Below are 19,852 nucleotides of genomic sequence, written 5' to 3'. Positions count from 1 at the left end.
GGAAGAAGGGAAATGGCAGAGTTCATATTGGAGGGCCCCACTCTTTTTAAAAATTATCTGCTGAGAAAGAGTGGGGATGAGGTAGAGAGTTGGGTACTTGAAGAAAGAAAAACAATTTGAAACAGCTGCTGGGGGAGTGCGATAGGAATACCATGAGATGAATAAAAGGATTTCTAGAAGGTCCAATTTAAGTTAGCTAGCATCAATTTGCAGTGGACCTCATTCATCAGTAAGATTTGTGGTACAAGAAAAGAGAAGGCTGAGAATGGGAGGCTATACAGGGCAGCTAGGCGGTACACTGGATAGAGCAGTGGATCTGGAGTCAGGAGTTCAAATTTGGCCTCAGACACTTACTACCTATGTGATCCTGGGCAAGTCATTTAACCCCAATTGCCTAAAAAAAAAAAGTGTGTGTGTGTGTGTGTGTGTGTGTGTGTGTGAGAGAGAGAGAGAGAGAGAGAGAGAGAGAGAGAGAGAGAGAGAGAGAGAGAGAGAGAGGAAGAGAAGAGAATGGGGGCTACCTAAGGTTGCACAGAAGTGAATGAGAACAGTAGAGGGGCAAGGGCAGAGGACAGGATGTTGCTGAAATGACCGACTGTCTGGCCAATACGTGAAGAAAGGTAATGAGACTAGAAGAGATGGTGTTGAATGATAGTAGCAAGTCTAGGCTCTGGAAGCAGCAGACCACCTCATCCTATGGTTCTAGGATACGAAGGAAGAATCAGGCAACATCAGATTGTCCAAGACTGTGGTGCCTCAGGTGAAGGCTAGATTTCAGTTGGCCTCATCAGGAGATGGAAGGAGTGGGAGCTTAAGGGTTAAAGAGTGTTGGTTTACTGTAGATTGAACTTGAAAAGGGGACAGCTTCAGGTTCTTTCTGTCTGTGCCCCACTGGTCTTACCTCTGAGTCTGGGCCAGACTGCTTTTCAAGGGCCTTGTTTGAGATTCTGAGCACTGATAATAGTCCCCCATTGTCCTATTCACAGAAACCTTCCTGAGCTGGTGGCTCTCTTTCCCAAATCTACTGTGCCTGGAAAAATTCCACACAGTGAGTGGTCCCCTCTTCTAATCCTTTTCTAACTCACTGATCAATATTCCTTTCTGGCTATCCTGGAAATCCCTCCCATCTGCATCAAATTATTTGACTTTCTGATTCCCAGTTTCTATAAACAACTTCCTTTTGTTAAAATATGCTTTAAGATCTCTGGTCCTCTGCCCTCATCACTTGGACCCCAAAAGTTCAATACCTTTCATTCTTCAATCTCGCATCCCTCCACCCCCATCCCTTGCCACGTAATTCACATATCCTGTTCTCAACACCTTCTTCCTGACTCTAAGTTGGCCGTCCCAGGATTGTTTGAAAACATTAGCATTCTTAAAACCCCTTTTTAAAAATAAGTTTTATTGAAGGCTTTAAAAATATATATTGTAGTCATTTCCTGATGTAATACCCTCCCACCTCCCCACCTCCCCCACTGAGCCTCCCTTGTAAAAAAGAAACAATCAAACAAAACTTTCTGATAAAGCAGCTGTGGTTGACTAAGGATGCAGCATTCTGAATCTGTGTTCCACTACCCTCTCCTGAGAGGAGGGAATTGTGTTTCATCATCTGTCAAAACTCACAATTACATTACTGCTTTTCAGACAGATATATTTTTGTTCAGTCACTTCAGTCGTGTCTGACTCTCTGTGACCCCATTTGGGGTTTTCTTGGCAAATGGTTTACTATTTCCTTCTCCAGCTCATTTTACAGATGAGGAAACTGGCAAACAAGGTTAAGTGACTTGCCCAGGGTCACACAGCTGGTAAGCATCTGAGGCCAGATTTGAACTCATGAAAGATGAGCCTTCCTGACTCCAGGTCTGGCACTCTATCTGCTGTGCCATGTAGCTGCCCAGAGGTACATTGAGGTACATATATTTTGGGGGACGAAGGAAGATTCTCTATAGAATCATCACCCAGCTTTCTGTATTGCTTTTCAGTTTACAAAATGCTTTCCTCACAACCATATGAAATAGGTGATGTCAGCACTATCATCCCCATGTGACCTGAGTCACTCATGCTGTAAATGGGCAGAGGTGAAACTCTGCCTCTGGTCTCCTTTGTCCAAGCTCAGCGCTCTTTCCAATACATCATGTGAAAAGTAATTTTTAAAAAGCTAATTAGGCACACCATTAAGTTGTACCAAAGCCAAACCAATCCATCTCAAGGTTCCATTCATTTATAGACAATAGGACCCTAACAAAAAAGCAGGCACTAATTAGTAAGGAAAAATGAAAAATGGCAATGTAAAAAAAATAGCTCGCAGGAAGGTAGGAGACAATAAAAATATTGTATTGAAAACTTGGAAAGAATTTATGCCAAAAAGCACGGGCATTATAGGTGGAGGGAGGGGAGGGAGGTGATGCTGACTAGCAAAGCAGAGAATCCTGTACAGGCCAAAAAACGTCTTTAATGCAAGGAGGAAGCTTGCCCCAGTGAGGGGAAAACAGAATGCCATAGCACAGATGCAAAGTCAACCTTCAGAAGAATGATAGGAACATCTTACAAATGACTCCAAAGCCAGAAAAAGAAAAAGTACAGAGCTGAGAACCATTGAGAATCCTGAGCAAATGCTGAGCAAAGGTATTCTCAGGGATGCAGAAGAGCTAAAAGAGAGACTCTGCTTCAGTTCTTCCGGAAGAAGTGTTCAAAAACCGTCAGCCCATCAGTTATGGGAGGACAAAAGTCACACAAGAGGGGCAGGCATGGATGGGGTGCAATCTGCACCATTGGAGAGAACATTCATCGAAGAGATCACAAATCCATTTGAGAAATACATCAGTAGAATGTAAGCTTCTTTGGCACAAGGGCTATTTTGTTTTTGTCTTTTGATTCCTAGAACCTAGCCCAGTGCTAGGCACGTAGTAGGCCATACATACAGGTGTGTGAGTTGAGGGTGGCTCTATACACTGGACCTAGAGGGTTGTGAGGTCAGGGAGCCAGGGTGGCCATTACAAGATGGTGATTGGGACATGAGCTTCTTCATATGATTCTGGAGTTGGCTGGGTGTACTTGTTCTCAAATGTAGCTCATTTATTCTCTCCCTCTCTGGTCTTGTCTCAACCCCCTTCTCTTCCAGGTGTCTTTAGTGGGCTTCCTATTCCTCTTGGGACTGTACATCTCATCACTGGCCTCCTGTATGGGGGGTCTGTATGCAGCCCCCCGTATTCTGCAGTGCATTGCTCAAGAGAAAGTGGTTCCAGCATTGGCATTTCTGGGGCATGGGGTGAGTCGTGCTGGGGCAAAGATGTGACGGAGGTGATATTTGCATTGACCTCTCCAGAGAGGCAACAGTTTTGAAAGTATCTTGGCCACAGGCCCACAGATTGGGAGTTGGAAAGGGTCTTGGAAATTAGCTAATTCATTCTCATTTTAAAGAAGAGGAAACTGGAACCCAGAGAAGTTACATAAGTTACCTAAGGCCACATAGGTGTATAAGCAGAGCTGAGATTCAAGCCATGTTCTTCCAAATCCAAGGCTCTTTTCATATATCACACTGCCTTGTGAATAAATAGATCCCCTCGCCCCCAACATGCATACCTTTGGGGAATAGTTTCCCGGTTATATGGATCAGTGACATTTTATTCTGGAATTCAGTGGTGGTCATTTCCCTCAGTTCAATTCACTGGCTGATTTATGTGGGGTCGACAGAAAACCACAGAGGAAATCCTTCCAAGGGTTTATATGGGAGTCAGAGAATTTAACTCCTACCCTCCAGCCCACTTATCATTGTATCAAATAAAAAGATTTTTCTTTTCTTTTCTGACTACTGGATTGGTCCTAATCTAGTCAGTACATTTCTTCATAGCTCTGACCAGTTCTGTCCCTTGGGCAGACAGTGAATTAACAGTGCAAAGGGCATCAAATTTGGAGACAGAAGGCCTGGCTTTGAGTCTTAATCCTGCTATTTTTTAGCTGTATGACTTTGAGCAAATCACTTGACCTTTCTGGGTCTCGGTTTCTTCATCTGTAAAGTGGGGAGAACAACACTTGCTCTCAATTCACAGGATTCTTTGGGTAATCAAGTGCCCTTATGTAAAACACTTCCCCATTGACGAGCCTGTGGTAACAAAGGAGATTGGTAAAGGAGATAATCAATCAACAAGCATCTATTAAATGCTTACTATGTTACAGATACTGTGCTAGGGATACAAAGAAAAGGTGAAAAGAGTCCCTTCCCTCAAAGGACTTACGTTCTTTTTTTTTTAACATTCATTTAAAAAAAATTTTGAGTTCCAAATTTTCTCCTTCCCTCTCCTCCCCTTTCCTAAAAAGGTAAGAATTTTAAATAGGTTATATATGTGCAATGATATAAAACATATTTCCATATTCATCATGTCATGAAAGAAGAAACAGACCAAAAGGAAAAAAAAACCCATGAAAAAGATAAAGAAAGTAAAAATAGTATACTTCAGTCTGCATTCAGACTCCATCAGAAGAATTTACATTCTAATGGCATAAACAACATGTGGGACAGCTAGGTGGCACAGTGGATAGAGCATTAGGCTTGGAGTCAAGAAGACTCATCTTTCTGAGTTCAGATCTGGCCTCAGACATTTACCTAGCTGTGTGACCCTGGGCAAGTTACTTAACCCTGTTTGCCTCAGTTTCCTCATCTGTAAAATGAGCTGGAGAAGGAAATGGCAAGCCATTCCAGTATCTTTGACAAGTAAAAAACCAAAAGGGGTCATGAAGAGTCAGACACGACTGAAACAACTCAACAACAACAAACAATATAAACGTGTAAGTATATACAGAGACCTCCAAAAGTAGATACAGACAACCTTAGAAGAAAAGGCAGTAGTGGCTTTGGGGACCAGAAAAGGCTTCCTGCAGAAGGCGGCCTTGAGCTTAGTCTTAAAGAAAGCCAGGGATTCTAAGAGGGGAAAGTGCATTCCAGGCATCAGGAACAGCCAGTGCAAGGGCAGAGATGGGAAATGGAGTGTCATGAGTGAGAAAGAACAAGAGGCCGGGATTGTGGCAGGATTGCAGAGTGGGTGGAGGGGGTGAAAAGCTTTAAATGCCAAGTAGAGGAGCTTATTGCGTATTCTCGAAATAATAGGAGTTTATTGAAGAGGGAATGATGTGGTCAGACCTTCATTTAAGAATATCACTTTGGTGGCTGAGTGGAGGATGGATTGGAGAGGGGAGAAACTTAGGGGGAAGAGGAGACAATTAGGAAGCTCTTTCGATGGTCCATTTAAGAGGTGTTGGGGACCTAAACAAGGGGAGTGGCTGTGTACCCAAGTAGAGAGATAAGATGTATGTGATAGATGTCGTGGAGATTGAAGTGACAAAGTTTGGCATCCGACTGACTAATTGGGGTGAGAGGTGAGGAGTAGAGGATGATGACAAAGTTGTGACCCTAAGTCATTAGAAGGATGCTGCTTCTGTCATCATAGTAATAGAGAAGTTCAGAAGAAAGTGGGGGAAAAGGAAGGAGAAAGAATGAATTCTGTTACGGGAGTGTTGATGCTGAGATGTCTGTGGGAAATCCAGTTTGAAATGTCCAAAAGGCAGTTGGTGATGCAGGACAGAAGAAAGACTAGGACTGAATCAATCAATCAGCAGGCGTTTATCAAGTGCTTACAGTGTGCCAGGCACTCTGATAGGCACTAGGGATACAAAGTGCAAAGGATGAAATCATCTCTACCGGACATATGTAGATCTGGGAATCATCTGCAAAGAGATGAGAATTGAACCCACGGGAACTGATGAGTTCACCAAGTGAGGAAGTGTAGAGAGCAGATGTGTGGCCCACATTAATGAGATCACAGATCCGTGGAAATCTTGCAATATTTCAAAATTTATTTTCTGGATTAAGCAGACATTTGTCTAATTTTCCAAGCAATTTGTAGCTATTGGATTCTTTGTGTTAGACCTGGTTGCTAATGGGAACCATTCAACATCATGTTCTACCCATAACTCAGCATAAGTCTTGATGGGGAGTCGAGGGGAGAAGCTTTGAGCAAATTAATAAAGCAATTGAAACAAAAAAATCTTCTGATTGATGGAAAGGCAGTATCAGGATTTTGCTTGTGCCAGCAGCATTACGCTGCTTTAAAACAGATTGCTTTCTTTTGTTATTATGTGGATGGAGAATCAGGAAGAAATAAGAGCAGAGGAATCAATGAGATGCTGTCTTTATTTCTTCCTAGGCATTTACTTCCCATGCCATCATATGTAGGGAGAGAGGTTTTAGAAAAAGACAAACTGACACTTGTCCATGGATTAGCTGAAGGCAGAGAAAGGCTGGGCTCTGTTACTAAAGAGAACAAAGACATGAGCAAATGAAGAAGAAATGACGCGCCACATCCTTGAAGCATCAAAGCCAAAGAAATGCTCTGAAAAGGGGCTTTTTGGATGTGAAGCTTCAAGATTCAGTCGAGTTTAAAGAAGTTCTACTAAAGCTTGGGAATGAGACCCGAATTATTTTAAATAAAGGTAAATAATAAAAATCAATGGGAATAGGACCAAACAAGAGACAGAGAGCATTATGAGATGTAAAATGGATCATTTTGATTGTGTTAAATTAAAAAAGTTTTGCACAAACAAAACCAATATAACCAAAATTAGAAGGAAAGCAGAAGTATTTCTGATAAAAGCCTCATTTCTCAAATATACAGAGAACTGAGACATTTTATAAGAATACAAGTCATTCCCTAATTGATAAATGGTCAAAGGATATGAACAGACAGTTTTCAGACAAAGAAATCAAAACTATCTATAGTCATATGAAAAAATGCTCTAAATCTATTGATTAGAGAAGTGCAAATTAAAACAACTCTTGAGGTACCATCTCACACCTATCTGATTGGCTAATATGACCGAAAATGAAAATGATAAATGTTGGAGGGGATGTGGGACTGTTAGTAGAGTTGTAAACTGTTCCAACCATTTTGAAGAACAATTTAACTGTGCTCAAAGGGCTCTAAAACTTTGCACACTCTTTGATCAAGCAATACCATTACCAGGTCTGTATCCTAAAGAGATTTTTTTTAAAAGGAAAAGGACCTATTTGTACAAGAATATTTATAGCAGCTCTTTTTGTAGTGGCTAAGAACTGGAAGTTGAGAAAATGCCCATCAATTGGGGAATGACTGAACAAGCTGCAGTCTATGATTGTGATGGAATACTGTTGTGCTATAAGAAATGACAAGCAGGATGGTTTCAGAAAAACCTGGAAAGACTTACAAGAACTGATACAGAGTGAAGCGAGCAGAAGTGTACACAGTAACAGCAACATTGTGTAATGATCAACTGTGAATGACTTAGCTGTTCTCAACAATGCAGTGATCCAAGACACTCCAAAAGGACTCATGATGAAAAATGCTATCCATGTCCAGAAAAAGAACTGATAGAGTCTGACTGAAGAATACTATAGACTGAAGCCTACTATTTTTCTTCCTTCCTTTCTTCCTTCTCCTAGTTTTCTTCTATAAAATGACTAATATGGAAATATGTTTTACATGATTGCACTTGTATAACCTATATCAGATTGTTTACTGTCTCAGAGAGGGGAGGGAGAGAATTTGTAATTAAAAATTTTTAAAAAAGAATGTTAAAAATTGTTTTGTAATTGGGGAAAAATATTATTTAAAAAATGAGAAACACTTTACAGGTTCAGATTTTACTCCAAATCCTTCTGTACCTATTTAATTTTTCATTATGTTTGGATATATTAGCTTTTTTCAAAGCCTAGTCGAGTAGATGTTAATCCTCCATCTTAGTTAGCCACATGTATGGGAAACTTGGCTGTTTGGACCATGAGGCCATCACCAAACCAGGGGTGGGGAATCTGTGGCCTTCTAGGTCCTTGGGTGTGGCCACAAATCCTTTTATTAAGGAGATTTGTTCTGTGAAGTTTGGATTCAGTCAAAGGGCTGCACTTGAGGACCTAGAGGGCCACAGGTTCCTCACCCAAAACACCACCGCTCATCTGTTGGCACGTTACTCTTTGTAAAGATAGGAGCATGTTGGCTCTTCTCTTTGTACTTTCTAACCTATAAGGGCACAATAAAGATCCCAGTCTCGTTCACAACAATTTCATAGAAGGTTCATAAAACATTAGGACATGAAGGAATCTTAGAGGTCACGTGATCCAGCTTCATCATTTTGCAAATAGAAAAACTGGCTAGAACAAATATGACTACATATTTATACTGTACCAAATGCAGGGTCATTAGTTCACATTTACTGTTTCTTCCCCCTCTGTACCAGATAGGTGTCAAGGCATTGGACCCTAAGTGGGTCCAACTCGCATGCAAGTCAAGACATCACCCTCTTGATGTCATCGGTCTTCCTTGAGAATGAAGGAAAAATAACAGCAAATGGGTCATATCTCTGTAATCAGAGTTCTTGTGCCAGTTCTTGTGCTCTTCTGTTTTCCCACATGTAATAAGGGAAGAATAATTATTTTCTTTCTGTATCTCCTAAGACTTTGGTGTTAGAAAATCAGGAAAAGGGTAAGATTTGGGGGGAAATGAAAATGTAGTAGAAATGTGCTTCTCTTTTGCATTAATTCAATTTCTGAAAGGCTTATCAAGTGCCTACTATGTGCATGGCACTGTACTAGGTGATGGGGACATAAATAGTCCCTGCCCTCAAGAAGCTTATATTCCATGGAGGATTACAATGTACACAAATAAATACAAAATGTATTTTGTCACCTAGCTCCCACTACTGGGCATAATGGAAAGCATATTAACCCTGAAGTCAGAGGACCTGGGTTTGAGTTCTTCCTCTGATGTTGGGTTACTACACATGTGACCATGGGTGAATGACTAAACCTGCTTGGGCCTCACTTTCCTCGTCTATAAATGAAGTGGTCAGACTACATGACCTCTGAGTTCCTTCCCAACTCTAGATCTATAATCTTATCAGAGCAACAGGAACTGGACCTGTGATTTCATTGGCATAGGAAATTTCTGGGTGAGTAAATTCCCTGTATTAATGCAGGTCAGCATTATCTCCACAAGTTATAGTCTTAGAGAGTTCCGAGAAGTTAAGTGACTTACCCAGGGTCACACAGTCAGTATGCATCAGAGGCGGGGCTTGAATCCAGGTCTTATTGCTCCTAGGGTAGTTCTCTATCCACTACACCACACAGCCTCTATGATCCTATAATATAATGTCAAGAGGGAGAGAACATTAATGACTAGGAGAATCGAGATAGGGGCCCCCGTAGGAGGGGGCACCTGAATTGTGCTTAGGTTATTGCTGTTGTTCTTGTTGCAGAGAGGGCGCAATAGAACACCTGTGGCTGCCATTTGCTTAACCAGCCTGGTGACCATGGCATTCATCTTCATGGGTCAGGTGAATGTCTTGGCTCCGATTGTCACCGTCAACTTCATGCTAACTTATATTGCCATAGACTACTCTTACTTCTCCTTGTCTATGAGTCCCTGCAACCCCAACCAGAAGCTCGAGCTGGGAAGGAGGAAAAGCTCTAGGGATCCCTGCTGCTCGGAGCACCTGATGCTGGACAAAGGGCCCGGCTACGGCTCCGAAGGCCCCTTCCAAGCCAGCCCTGAGGGTACCCTGTTGGAGTTCACCAAAGACCTGGATCAGCTTTTCCACCTCACCAGGTTCAGCCAGAATGGTCCTGGGAAAGGAGAGAGAGAGGGGATCAAGGAGAAGAAGAAGGTGAAACACCCGAAAGTGACAAAGCATACTCTGCAGGAGAGCTTCCTCTTGGACCTCAACTCCCCTGCTTCTCCATCCTTCCCCACGTACTCCCGGGTGGTGACTGCCTCCTCCGCCGAGGCAGAAGAGCATCGCTTCACCCAGCAGAGCTCCTCGTCCCAGCCTAAGGGAGACCATGAAGACCAGTTGCTGGGTGAAAGTCAACAGCTTCTTGGACCTGACAGACAAGGTAAGATTTTTATAAAGGGATTTGGGCCTCCCCTTCTGGAACGGTTTGCTGTTTCTACTCAGCTGCTTTGCTTTCTTCAGGTGCACCTGAGGCCAGGTTTAATGATGCTCTTGTGTTATGGTATGTGCCACTAATGTCTTCCTTTTGAGAAGAAAGTATTTTTAAGGACCTTCATAGGTTCGTTGTTCTAAAGCTAAAAAAAAATCTCAAAACTCACAGAAGGCATTTAATCCAGCCCACTCATTTTTGAGGCGGGGAACAGACTCAGGGAGAAGTATTTTACCCAAGGTCACATAGGTACAAGAGTAAGTGTCGGGGCAGGATTTGAATGCAGGTCTTCTGTTTTCACTACTGTCATCCTACGATATCACACCTATTCAAGGTAGTCAAGCATTTCTGAACATGGTCTCCCTGGGAATATAGCACATTCATACATTGCTTTACAACCTAACAAAAAGTGTTTTTTTTTCTTTTTCAAGACTCTTACCAAGAAGTAAATAGGGAAAGTATTAATATCTCCATTTTACAGACTAATAAACTAAGTCTCATGGAGGTAAAGTGACTCATCCATGGGCGGACAGCTAGTGTGGAGCCAAGACTGGAACGCAGATCTTTTCCCTTAGAGCCCAGGGTTGTTTTTTGTATGCCATACTTCCTTTCACTGAGGTTTGCTACATGTAGTAATTAAGAGAAAGCATCTCATGCAGTTTCCTCTCAAGACACCCACAGGAACAGAGAGCAGATCATGTCTACTAATTCACTTCATGCAAAGCTATCACACTGTTAAGAAAATACAAAATCTGATGCACCTATAGTTGTGGAAAGAGTACTTCAACTTGTGCCATCACCCAAAAAGACAAAAATCTAACCTATTTACTAATGATGCTCTTTTTTTAAAAAAGAAAAATAAAATTTTATGTATTAAAATAGTGTTGATATTACAAGAGTTTGCCATGTTCTATAATCAATCGGTAAAACTTCATGGAGTACATAATGTGTTTAAGGCTTGGGGATCTAAGAGGGATAAGACGAAGTCCCTGTCCTCAAAGATCTAATAATCCATTGGAGGAGGGGAACTGAGGTTGAGAGAAATTAATTGACTTGCTCAGGGTCAATTAATAAATGTCTGACTCTAGAAGACTCAGGTCTTGTAGAATTCTAGAGCAGCTGGGTGGCTCAGTAGGTGAAGCACCAGGCCTGGAGTCAGGAAGATCCTGAGTTCAAATATGGCCTCAGACATTTGCTGGATGTGTGACCCTGGGCAAGTCACTTCAGCATGTTTGCCTCAATTTCCTCATCTGTCAAATGGGCTGGAGAAGGAAATGGCAAACCACTCTAGTATCTTTGCCAAGAAAAGCCCAATTGGGATCATGAAAGAGTCAAACAAGGCTTAAAAGTGACTGAACAACTTCTAGACCCCAAGCTCAGTGCTCTAGCCACTTTAGTGACTCTTAGTAATTCTGCAGTCAAATACAAACTCTGCTGTTTGGCATTTAAAACCTGTAACAACTTAGTTCCAGTCCCCTTTTGGGGCCTTATTATACATAGTTCTTCTTCACACAATTCTCCTAGACTCCCTATTGTTGTTTAGTCATTTCAGTTGTGTCTGACTCTCCGTGACCCCATTTGGGGTTTTCTTGACAAAGATACCGGAATGGTCTGTTGTTTCCTTCTCCAGCTCATTTTACAGATGAGGAAACTGAGGCAAAGAGGGTTACGTGACTTACCCAGACTTTTTTATACAGCTAGTTAAGTGTCTGAGGCCAGGTGAGTCTTCCTGACTTCAGACCTGGAGCTCTACTCACCGGGTCATGTAGCTACTTTAGCTTAGAATCTCTACTTTCTTTCAACAGTCAGATCAATGAAACCATGAAGATAGTGGGCAGGGTACTGGACATGGAGTCAAGAAGACCCGAGTTCAACTCCTGCTCCAGGTCCTATCTGTAGGACCCTGAGCAAATTACTTAACTTATCTGTCTCTTATCTGTAAAATGAGGGAGCTAGACTCAGTAGCCTGAAAGGTCTCTTCCTGATCTAAATCCATAATCCTATGAATCCGGTTACCTTCCATATGAAACTTTCCAGATTCTTCCAACTGTTGCTGCCTTATCTCACTGCAAAATTACTTTGTATGTATTTCATATATATGTACATGAGTGCAAGTTCCTTGAGGGGGAGAGACTGTTTCATTTTTGTTCCAGAGGCTAGCACAGTGTTTGGAATATAGTAGCTGCTTAAAAAATGCTTACTGATTGATTGATTGATTGATCAGTACTAATAGAGCGATCAGGTTATTGTCACCAAGACAGTGCTAAGTTGGTATATCCCCTCATGGTCCAAATAGCATTATTTCAGCTAAGTATGATTGACTACCTTTGATATGTAATAGTTATATGATCCTAGATGTTTGACTTCATTCCTCTACATTTTGGGCAGTCTTGAGGACTTATTTAAATCCTAGGGTTCAGGACCACCAAATTTGATGAACTGCTATAATCACAAATGTTTTGTGTATTCAATACAATTACCTGATTAGCAAAGAATGTATTAAATATATATATATATATATGTATATATGTGTATATATGTGAAAGCTTTTCTACTGAATTATTCTTTTTTCCATCAAAAATAGAATTTTTCATGAAAACGGATGTTAGCTAGCCATTAATTATAGTATTTTAAAAATTGATACAGAGTTTAGAGCAAGACTTAAAGAAATAAAAATATCTCCAGTGTAATTCAATTTTGCAGTCACTGCTTTATCTAATCTTTGTCTTCCTTCAGACCTGAACAGAGAATGAATTTTTAGTTCATCTTGAGTCTTTTCTTAAGTGTCATAAGCCCACCTGGGGTTATAGATACATCTCTAGGCTTGATACTTTAGGGACCAAAGCCTTCAGGGCTACTTGACTCCCCCTTCTCCTATGGGTCCCTTTTCTCTAGCTTTTGAGTTTTGTTTTTTTTTACCCTAGCAGGAAAAATCTTAATCTGACAACCTAACATTTCTCATGGAAATGTCAGTTGCTAATGTTTTCCCTTGCTTCTTTAGATTCTCGTGACAAAGCACAAAATCAAAAAAGTATGTATACATATATATGTACATACACACAGATATATATGTGTATATAAATGCATATAAATATGTACATATACATATCAATACACACATATTTGTGTGTGTTATATATTACATATATTATTTTGTATAATACATGTATTATATATGTATGTATATGTATATATACATATATATGTATATGTGTGTATATATATATATATATATACATATATATATATATATATATATACACACACACACATATGTATTGCCAGCAGACTTGCAAAAACATCACTATGACCTTTTCCTTAATAGCAATTTCCCCAGCACTTGGGTAGTGTTGCTAACCAAGCCTGATCTTTCCCCTCCATCAGGTAACTTTAAAAGAACAAGCAGTTAGCATACATTTGTTGGGTTTTTTTTTTTATCAACCACTGCCAGTCTCTTATGTATGTAGCCTGCTGCTTCTGATCCAGACTGCTCACTATGAAAGACATCAAACCAAAACGCATATTTTAAAAGACATTTCAGTGTAACATAACAAAGTTTTAAAATAGACATAAAAGTGGTTTCTCTGTGGCAATTAACAAGCTTAGAGAAAAAAAAACAGTTCCCTAGGCTTTCCACATCCCTGAGCAAGTTAATTTGATCAGACTTATCCCAGGAGCCCAGGGCCTCACCTGGATACCCACTGAGGAATCAGAGAGCAGGGGAGGAAACTGCTATAGTGAGAACATATACCCTTTGACCTCTGTCATGGTTAGTTAGCAAGTGAAATCAATCCTTAGAAACTTTGGTTTGAACAAGCCCATAATTAAGAAGGTGCCTCTTCTATCACATTTAGTTTCTGGAATCATCCTTCCCTGCCAAGGTAGGTATTAGATTTTATATAGTTTATGCTCCATTATTCAGGAATCAATTGTCTGTTTTTATGAATTAATTAAGCATCTTTTTCTTTTCACCGTCCCTCCTTCCTTCCTCCTTTCTTACTACTTATCAGCCTCCTTTCCAGGGGAAGATATGGAGCAGGAGAAGTAAGAGGAACTCTAAGCTGGTTGATAGAGACACCACGTCTTTTTTTTTAATATCTTCATTTATTATCTCAATACACTGTGCATAGAAGGTATTTAATAAATATTTACTAATAGAAAACAGGTTTTGATAAATGCAAGATCATGAATTATTGAAGATATCACTTTTGGATAAGAACTTCTGGGGAAAATGGAAAGCAGCTTGGCAGAAATTAGCTTTACAGCTTTGTACGTGTAAATGGCTGGCAGACAATATACTAACTAAACAAGGGATAAAAGATAGCATAAAAGATAAAATTTGCCATTTTGATAACATGAAATAAGTTTTTGCATGAATAAAATCAGTGAAAATTAAAATATAAATGATAGTTGGAAAATATTTGCATCAAATAACATTGATAAAAATTTGCTACTCAAATATATACATGGATTTGGCACAAATAATCATATCAAAAGCTATTCTGTAATAGCTAAGCGACAAAAGGATATGTATAAGGTTTTCAAAAGAAGGTTGATAAACTCTAAATGGCCACATGAAAACATGCTCCAAATCAGTGCAACTAAGAGAAATGAAAATTATGCTGAAGTTTTACATGATTCCTTGCATATTGGCCAACATAAAAAAAAAAACAAACTTGGGAATAATAAGTGATGATAGGGCTATGGAAACACAGATACTCTGGTACATTGTTGGTGAAGCTGTGAAGTGGCTGAACTATTCTAGATTTCAATTTGAATTATATAAGTGCCAAAAAAATTTATATCCAGTGACCTGGCAATCCTACTATTGATCATATACCCAAAGAAAGTCAAAAAGAGAGAGAACCAATATATACTAAAATGTTGAAAGCAGCATTCTTTGTGCTAGCAAAGAACTATTAAAAAGTGGATATCCATTGATTGGGGAATAGCAAACGAAATTATGGCATGTGAATGTAACTAAATATTGTACCGTGAGAAGACATGAATATGAGGAATTCAGAGAAACTTGGGAAGATTTGAATGAACTGATGTAAAGCTAAATAAACAGAACCAACAGATCAATAAGTATAATAATGAGAACAATGAAAATTAAAATGGCTTAAAGGAAGTTGAACTCTGAGTGATGGAGAAAACCAGTGAAGGTTCCAGAGAAGAGGTAATGAGCCATACCTCCTCCTTTCCCTCAGAGCAGAGAACTAGTATAGAAACACTGTCAGGTAATGTTGGTGTATCAGATGTTTTTGCTGAATTGTTTTTCTTTGTTACAAGGGATGATTCAGCCTGGAACGAGAGAATGGGAAATGACTGCAATGTAAATATAAAAGGCATCAACAAAATACAATTTAAATTAAAAATTATTTTGGAAATCAAACTCATACCAGAACATGAAAGTCCTCTTCCAAAACTTCTGCTGTGTACTCAGTAGACAGGATCATAAGGTCATAGGTTTGGAGATGGACATCAGAAGACAGCTAATCCCTTCATTTTTATAAACAAGGAAACTGAGGACCAGAGAGATCAAGTGACTTTCTCAAGGTTACATGGGCAGGAAGCACCAGCGAGAGAGAGAGAGAGAGAGAGAGAGAGAGAGAGAGAGAGAGAGAGAGAGAGAAACAGAGAGAGAGAGAATTTCTTAATTTGTTACATCAGAATTAGAGTAAAATAAGATAACAAATACCAGTGTACTTTGAAAAGCATCAGTGCTACATAGCTACCTGTCATTTGTTGACTGACTCATTGAGGATGAGGGCTAAGGAATGAAACAGATCGCTTAAATAAGGTTTGTGGCTTTCCATTAACCAGGCTCCCCCTGCTTTAAAGACCACAGATCACTGCGAGTAGAACATTCTAGAATAAGAAATGGGAGAAATGGGAGCATTCAGGAAGCAGTCACAGGGGCTGCCGTAAGCTTTCCACTGGCTTTAAACATCTCCAAATGGTTGTAATGATTCTTACATTAATAGGATCATAGTATTGTGATCCAAGAGGAACTTCAGAGACCATGTAGATCTTCCCCCTTCACCTAACAGAGGAGAAAACTCAGGCCCAGATAAATTAATAATTGAATGAATGAATGGATGAGCAAGAGTTGGTCTATGCTTTCCTCATTCTTTTCCTATAACAAGGTCATGACAGGCAGTATGCTCAGGGGATAGAGCCCTGGCCTTCAGACTCAGGCTCTAACTCTGACACACACACTAGCTCATCTCTTGCCTTAGGCAAGTCACCTAATCTCTTGTGATATAAGATGATCAATTATAGAAGAGCTGTTGATCTGCATTGGAGGAGGGAATTTCCACACTGGGAACTCCCTATACAGATGAACTCACAGATCTCTCCACCAAAAAAGTCATATCACTATTAAGTGAGACAGTTGTCACTAGAACCTAGACCTGTCATTCCAGACACTGTTTTTCCACTATATCATACTATTCTTAATGTATTTTTCAGTGGCAAGAACATAATATTCCTGGCCCCATTCATGTGAAGAGACATTTTTTTAGCTCAATGAGAAAAGGGGACTTCTACCTCAGTAAGCACCCTACATCAGAATGGTGTTGCTTTTGGAAAGAAGTGTTACACAGCTTTTAGCACAGAGAAGTAGATACCATGGGATTATTGAGTGATTTTTGACTGAAGGTTCTAAAGTAGCCTTATGTAACGCCTATCCTAAGTCTTCAAAGAGATCTAATAAAGGCTGGAAAAGGGAGAGACACTTACCAATGTAATATTGTCTGGTTGAAGAGGAGGTAGGGTTTGCAACTTATACTGAATCTGGGGGAAGGGTGGAGGAGCTTGCTTGTAAAAATAGAAGAGGGCTTGGTAACATAACACAATTGAACTCAGGGTTGGGTTTGTCCTCTGCAGATTCTTTCCCAAAGTTCAATTCCCAGGAACAGGATGTCAAGAGGAGACCGGTTTCCTTCTACACTCAGTTGTGCAACCCGTGGGTCTCCCTGTTTGGGGTGAGTAACCGTACCTTGACCTTGGTTGGCTCTGGGGTCCAGATCAGGATGTAAGGGAGGGTGGAGTTCCATGGGATCCAAGCCTGGATGAAAGGCAGGAGAGCCTTCTCCCCTTCCCCCCCACATCATTCTTGTTATTATTTGATCCCAGGAATACAATTTGTCAGATTGTCATATTATAATTTAGATGAGCCTCAGCAGGGCCATATTGCAATTTTAATGATGTGTCATTTTAATTGAGATTTTACTTTCTAAATGAGTATTTGTTCCCAGAAGCATGCAGAATTCTCCTAAATGCATAAGTTCCCCAGATTTAATTTGTGTGGGTGGATGTGCAGTAAGTTATGAAACCAACTTAGTCAACATTTCTTGGGGGGAGGGAGTAATTAGTTAAAAAAAAATCCACAGTATTATGTAGTGTTTAGAGAGCCTACCTTAGAGTTAGAGATCTGGGTTCAAGTCCTGTCTCAGATACATAAGTCATAGTTGTGAGCAAGTAAGTCATTTAATCAATCAGTCCCAGGGAACTCTTAAGAGTTCCTGCTGATCTGTTACTTGAGGGAATTTCCATACCAAGAGTTCCTTACATTGGTAAAATCATAAGCCAAAACCCAAATCTCCAAAAAAAGCTATATTCAAGGCCCTGTTAGGCATGTTATATTGGGTCAGGCCTGACTTAGTCTGGAGGATTCAGGGTTGGAATTGGAATAAGACAATTGTAGACTGTAGCAGGTGTAATAAAAGGGAGTTTGCTCAATAGCAGATGGAAGCAAAGTCCTACAAAGATGCAGCTTTGATTCAGCTAGATGTATCTCCCCTCACCTCCGTGTTTGTCATGATGACCTGTGGGTAGAAGGGTGGCTCGACTTCCATAGCAGTGGTGGCGGTCCATCAAAGCTAGAGAGCTTTGGCTACTTGTGCATTGGACTTTTATGCTATGGGAACCAAGAAGCGACGTGAATGGTTCGAGCCTACATCCTCTCTGTTGGGGACCCAAAGCCTTCCATAGCCTGCTTCCTTCCTCTCTTTCCAGTCTTCTACATCTTACTCACTTCCACTCTGTGGCAGTGGTCTTCTTGCTGTCCCTCAAACAAGACACTCCATCTCCAGACTCCGGGCATGTTCACCGGCTGTGCCTTATCCCTGGAATTCTCTCCTTCCTCATCTCCGTCTTGTGGCTTCAAGTCTTAGCTAAAATCTCGCCTTCCATAAGAAACCTTTCTCCATCTCCCATGATTCCTTTGGGCCTGTCCTTTGTTGATTAGTTCCAATTTATACTGTATACAGCTTTTTTGTGTGTTTGTATGTTGTCTCCTCCATTAGACTGTGAGCTCCTTGAGGGCAGGGCTTCTCTTTTGTCTTTCATTGTATCCTGAGCACTTGGCAAGATGCCTGACATATAGTAGACACTTAATAAATGTTTATTGACAGACTAAAGTATTGAGGATAGTTTCATTAGGGAAAAACTGATCTATGTGATGGTGACCTTCCAGTTTTCTTGTGTTGTGCATTATGACTTCTCAGCTATACAGCATTGCCTGCCTGCCATAGTTTTCAAGCAGATTATCATTATTATTATTATTATTATTATTATTATTATTAGGAGGAAGAGGAGTATACATACAGTGGATAGAGCACTGGGCTTAGAATCAGGAAGACTCATCTTCATGAGTTCAAATTCAGCCTCAGATACTAGCTGTGTGACCCCGGGCAAGTCACTTAACCCTGTCTGCCTCAGTTTCCTCATCTGTAAAATGAACTAGAGAAGGAAATGGCAAAACTCTCCAGTATCTTTGCCAAGAAAACCCTAAACGGGGTCACAAAAAGTTGGATATAACTGAAACAACCAACAACAAATAGTAGTAGTAGTAGTAACAGTGAACATTTATATAATACTTTGAAGTACTCTATATATGTTTTATATATGTTCACTCATTTGATGCTTACAACAACCCTATGAGGTAGGTGGGATTATTATCCCACTTTTTCAGATGAGGAAACTGAGGCTGAGAGAAGATAAGCAATTTTGCACAGGGTCACCAAGTCTGAGTGTCTGAGGCAGGGTTCAAACTCAGATCTTCTCCGCTCCAAGTTGTGTGCTCTATCCATTGTGGCTTGGCTACCTCAGTAATAGTTGTTATTCCTCCCACAACATCGATAGTTCATACTAAAATGAATATGGCCTGGATTTTGTCCACAAACACCTACCTGCCGATTAGTGAGATTATGAAGTACGTAAATCAATTTAATACACAATTGGATGTACTGTGGGAGTAGGGAAGTAACCTCACTGCAGCATTTGGCGACACCTGATATAAGTCTGTCCACTCTCAGGCTTCCCGAGGGAGATGCTGAGCAGCAGCGTGAGGCTTCCATTCCATCCACTGGGGCAACAGCATCCTCAGGCTGCTGCTGCCACTTACTGTGAAGGGAGATGGTGGAGGAAAATGTTACCAATATTGCCTGTCACTAGCTGCCTGTGCTTTCAGCATCAAGTTAGCCATTGACAAAACAATGACTTTGAGTTTCAGTCCTCCCTCTGACACATAATGGTTATATGACCCTGGGCACTGGCATTAAACTTTCTCAGAGCCCCAGGGCACTCTCTAAGACTTTACTGCATTGGAAAAGGGTTTTTATTCACTGGGAACTTCCCGTACTAATTGAAATGATAGAGTCAGACAAAAAAAATCTTGGTTATTAGGCACTTGAAGTCAGCACATGTGCTTTGCTGCTATGCATTTTTATGTGTCCCATAATTAGGCAGCTAGGTAGTGTAGTGGACTGAGCATTGAGGCCTGGATTCAGGAAGACCTGAATTCAAATTCGACCTCAGATACTAGATGTGTGAACTCTGGGCAAGTCACTTAATCTCTGTTTGGCTCAGTTTCCTCATCTA

At 40.5% G+C, this 19,852-nt stretch overlaps 1 protein-coding gene across 2 annotated transcripts in view; it reads left to right on the top strand.

The window, feature by feature from the left end:
- Window positions 1-19,852, top strand: part of SLC12A8 (solute carrier family 12 member 8) — a 168,171-nt gene that overhangs the window by 138,366 nt on the left and 9,953 nt on the right. For both annotated transcript variants that reach the window (XM_020985999.2, XM_020986001.2), the window contains exons 9-11: window positions 3,122-3,268; window positions 9,280-9,916; window positions 16,856-16,953. In XM_020985999.2, coding sequence (XP_020841658.1) covers window positions 3,122-3,268; window positions 9,280-9,916; window positions 16,856-16,953 — 882 coding nt within the window. The remainder of the gene's footprint in view (window positions 1-3,121; window positions 3,269-9,279; window positions 9,917-16,855; window positions 16,954-19,852) is intronic.

This window comes from Phascolarctos cinereus, unplaced genomic scaffold (assembly GCF_003287225.1).
Source record: "Phascolarctos cinereus isolate Bilbo 61053 unplaced genomic scaffold, phaCin_HiC Scaffold_726;HRSCAF=1367, whole genome shotgun sequence".
Classification (NCBI taxonomy): domain Eukaryota; kingdom Metazoa; phylum Chordata; class Mammalia; order Diprotodontia; family Phascolarctidae; genus Phascolarctos; species Phascolarctos cinereus.
Note: the sequence above shows the minus strand (reverse complement) of the source record. Positions and strands in the feature narration are given on the sequence as shown.